We start from the raw sequence: 5,000 nt of genomic DNA, 5'->3' as shown, positions 1-5,000 counted from the left end.
ATATATATATATATATATATATGTATATATATGCATCTACGTATACATATGAATATATATGTATAATATATATAATATATATGAATTTATGTATAGATATTTAACCCCTTGCTGACGGGTTTGATGTGTAGGAACATGCTATGCCCACTGTGAGTACTTGTTTGATTGTTTTTACACATAGATGGCTATACTTGTACTAAGTCACCAATGAGCCAGTTACGAGTACTGCCTGTCTCGCCCGTTCACCCTTTTCTTTGATTTACAAAATATTTTACATTATCTTATTTTGCTGTTACTAATGTTAAAAAACATTATAATAATTATAATGTTTATAATAAAAATAACACCATCGATATTCATAGCATTAGAAGAAAATATGCTTTTCCTGCCAATTCAAATCAGGTAAGGTCACAAGGTCTACTAATTGACTCCTTTGTGGCTAGCAGAGCCTTCTATGGGCATACATTTCACCAAAAATATAGAAAATAGGCACAGCATTTTCCCCATTTTTTGTTCACTTTCACTTGGGGTTAATATATATATGGATATATATATATTTATATATTTTTATATCTATATTTATATATATATGTAAATATATTTGTATAGATATAAATTATAATTTGTTTTATCTATATGTTTATTAATATGTATACTCATATATAGATATTTATATATATATAGATATTTATATATATAGATATTTATAGATATATATATATATTTATATACATTTACATAAATATATGTATATATATATACACACATATATATTTATATACATATACATATATATATATATATATACATATATATATATATATATATATATATATATATATATATATATATTGATGTATCTGTATTTTCATATAATGTATATATACATATTTTATGTATTTACATATTTACATATTTATATATTTATATATTTATATATTTATATATTTATATATCTCTCTCTCTATATATATATGTATTATATATGTAAAAAATATATATATATGTATATATATATATTTATATATATATATGTATTTATATGTATATATGTGTATATATACAGGTATATACATAAGTATAAATATATACATATACATATAAATATATATATACACATATATATATATATAAAGATATATATGTACATACATATGTAAATATTTACATATGCATATTTTACATATGTAAACATATATGTATATATATATATATATATATATATACATTTATATCTATATAAATATACACATATAATATATATATATATATATATATATATATATATATATACTTATACATATACAGCTATATAAATATATACATAGATCTACCTAAATATATATACATAAATATGTAAATATTTACATATATGTATACATATGTAAAATATGCATATCTATCTATCTATATATATATATATATATACATTTATATCTATATAAATATACACATATAATATATATATATATATATATATATATATATATATATATATATATACTTATACATATACAGCTATATAAATATATACATAAATCTACATAAATATATATACACAGTACATATATATATATATATATATATATATATATATAAATAAAAACACATATAGATAGATAGATATACATAAATATATATATATATATATAAATATATATATATGTACATATATATATACATATATATATATATTCTATATATATATTCTATATATATTATATATACATATATATACATATATATATACATATACATATATAGACATATATAGACATATATACATATATGTACACACATATATATATATATATATATATATATATATACATATATATGTATACATATATATACATGCATATATATGTATATACATATATATATATATATATATATATATATATATTATATATATATATATATATATATATATATATATATATATATATATATATATATATTACTTATACTTATACATATACAGCTATATAAAGATATACATAAATCTACATAAATATATATACTCATTACACATATATATATATATATATATATATATATGTCAAAATGACATGCAGAGGGAACAATGTTTTGTTGATTATAGTGAAGGAAGTGAATTTATGTTATACTCTTCCATACAGATTGTATCAGTTTCAAAACCATCAAGAGAGTGTTGTGTTTGGAATGTGAAAGATGGCAAGAAATTCATTCAAGTGGCATTGCAGACCAACGGAGTAAAATACAAGTGTTTCCGAGCCAGGTAAGATGTGTTCAGTATATTTCACTATTAATCAGATTCTGCCATGGATGGCATGTTTGTACATTCTATATCCACTGTGAGTTTATTTTATAATGTGTTAGACTATGCACTGCAATTTGTATTCAAAGATTTTAGGATATACAAGACAAACTATAGTTTATAATTATGCTTTATCAGTTCTGTTCTTTAAACTTGAAATGGTGATTTTGTTCAGATATTCATTCTCATGAAGAACATGTGAAATCATGTTCTTCATGAGTTCTACAGTGGGACAGTTCCATTCTTTCTTTAGTGTTGTCTGTGCAGACTGTAAAAGGAACATGTGATTATTAGTTCACTAAGAAGCAAAACTATGAAGAAAGGGAACAGGTAAGCAGAAAAAATGAAAGTAATAAAGTAAAGGGCTGATCTCCAGTGTGTGCATAGAAATATTGGCATGCACTTGGTGGTAAAATAGGTAATTGTTTTCATGCCACTTGCTGTATGTGACGAGTTTAGGTTTCGTCTGTAGCTGTGATACATACATGTATGATTGTCATAGATATCTGCAAGAGCAGCCAGCCATCAAGGTGCTGTAAACTGTGATTGAACTGCTGTAATGATGATATGAAGTACAAAGGCAAAAAGTCCTGGTGAGATAGCCATACTTCCCTCATGAGATGGGCTTCTCAGCATTACACATAGGCCTCCCAAAGGCAAAATGTCCCCCCCCCCCAAAAAAAAAAAAAAAAAAATGAGTATATAATACTTGGGTTTTGAAACCATTGTGTATTAGCTTAATTATAATTTTCTTTTTTTCTTAAACACATTTCATCTTGTGTTTCAGACATTATTACTACAATAGCTACAATATCTTAAAACACACTTTCTCAGGTATGGCACCGTAGAAGGAGATCCTGCGAAGACTCGTCTCTTTACTATTAGTAACCCAGTAACTGGAACAAAAAATCCATCCATTGTGGCCAAGTGGTGTGGGAAGAGCTACACTCAGGAAAAAACACAGAATCTTACAGGGTCATTGAGTAGTTTGGCACTTAGTGATGATGGTCGCTTTTTGGCAACTGGAACAATGGGGGGAACAGTCTACATACTGGTAGCATTTAGTCTTCAGGTAAGCTACCCACCTAGTAATTTGTCCTGGAATTTATAAAATTTACAAGTTCATAATAGTAGTATTTGAGTGAAAAATTTTTAATGATTATATTATTTACAGAAACTGCAAACAATAGAAGAAGCGCATAGCATGTTTGTGACTGGCCTGGAATGGCTACCAACTAATGATGCTGAATCCCAAATGATCCGGGGTTACACAGATGCTTCAGTACTCTCCATTTCTTGTGATAATTCCTTGAAGATCCACCACATCCCTAAACCTGGTACTAATATTTACTGTTACTTTTTTTTCCCCAATATGAGGGCTGTAAAGATGCAATTATAAAGTTAGACTACTGTTTAGGTATTAGGTATATTTTTCAATAAAAAGAATCTATAAAGGCCTGAGTAAGCACAACTGATCTCTCTTCTTTGCAGGTATGGTGCCAGTTTGGATTGTTGCTGTTCTTGCTGCCATTGTTCTCTTTTGTGCTTTTCTGTTTGCAAGTTTTCTAGGTCTCTGAATAAATTGAATAACTAACCTTTCCTTTTGATATGGTGATAGATGTTGTCTAAGTAATTGATTCAGAAAGTAAGAAAACATGATATGGAGACAAGAAAGCAACTACTATTTATATAAAATTTTAGTCATTCTCCTTACTCATTTTATTTAGCATTAAATGTGAAGAGTTCCTGGTAATTATTAAAGGTTCCCTTTTTATTTAGTACTAGTATTACCAAGTTGCCCATTAGTTTGCATGAAAAGAATAATTAAATACTTTAATGTTGTATTTTTTTTTTTTTTTTTTTTTTAAAGAAAAAAAATGTCATTACTAATAACTGAAGCAGTTAAATGTTTATTTTTATATGTTGGATTTTATGTATTAGATCTTTTTAAAATAAAGTTTAGTGGATATAGACCTCAGATATGCCTGTTTAACAGTGGTATTTTATTATTAATTTTACCAATTGTAATTTTTTTTTTTTTTTTCCAGTAAGTTTATAGTATGCGAATCCCAAAGGTTGTATAAGTCACAGGTGGGAGTACCCATTTTCCAGCTTTTTTATACAATTTATTATTGAAATTGGTCTTTATATGTTTTGTAAATCATTCAAAGAAATGTGATATTTACACTATATGAAAACAGAAAGAATTGTTATAGTTGCAGAATATCATGTCATAGAAGTTATACACAATGTGCTACACATCATGAATGAAAAGAAGTCTCCTTGCATATGATTATTTTGAGGCCTGAGGCATTTATAAGGCATCTGGGATCAGCTGGATGAAAAGTATAAAAAGGGTATGTTCTTTTGAGAAACACATAAGATTATCTGTGTAGAATAAAACCACGTATTTAAATATAGTATATAAGTGAGCATATATATATATATATATATGAATATTAACATTTTTTCATTTAACCCATTGGTGTCAGGTACAGTTGGGACAAATAAAAGGAAAACATAGATAGCATAATCCCTTACAGGAAGCATGCTACACCTGGTAACACTCCCATCTGTGAAGTTGCCTGTAATTGCTACTGCTGTGCTGCATCTGGCAATTTTCATGGAATGATTATGTAATATGACACTTTATTAATACATTATTAGTGTTAAGATGAGAATCTGACCAATATAAGTCAGC

At 25.9% G+C, this 5,000-nt stretch overlaps 1 protein-coding gene across 1 annotated transcript in view; it reads left to right on the top strand.

Moving 5' to 3' along the window:
• LOC125044746 (prolactin regulatory element-binding protein-like) overlaps positions 1 to 5,000 on the top strand; it is a 22,846-nt gene that overhangs the window by 17,775 nt on the left and 71 nt on the right. The window contains exons 5-8 of the mRNA XM_047641638.1: positions 2,142 to 2,260; positions 3,134 to 3,371; positions 3,474 to 3,636; positions 3,791 to 5,000. The exon at positions 3,791 to 5,000 is cut by the window's right edge and continues 71 nt beyond it. Of these exons, the coding sequence (XP_047497594.1) occupies positions 2,142 to 2,260; positions 3,134 to 3,371; positions 3,474 to 3,636; positions 3,791 to 3,876 (606 nt within the window). The 3' untranslated portion in view covers positions 3,877 to 5,000. The remainder of the gene's footprint in view (positions 1 to 2,141; positions 2,261 to 3,133; positions 3,372 to 3,473; positions 3,637 to 3,790) is intronic.

The sequence above is a fragment of the Penaeus chinensis genome, chromosome 36, assembly GCF_019202785.1.
Source record: "Penaeus chinensis breed Huanghai No. 1 chromosome 36, ASM1920278v2, whole genome shotgun sequence".
NCBI classification, from domain to species: domain Eukaryota; kingdom Metazoa; phylum Arthropoda; class Malacostraca; order Decapoda; family Penaeidae; genus Penaeus; species Penaeus chinensis.
This window is presented reverse-complemented; position numbering and strand designations above follow the sequence as displayed.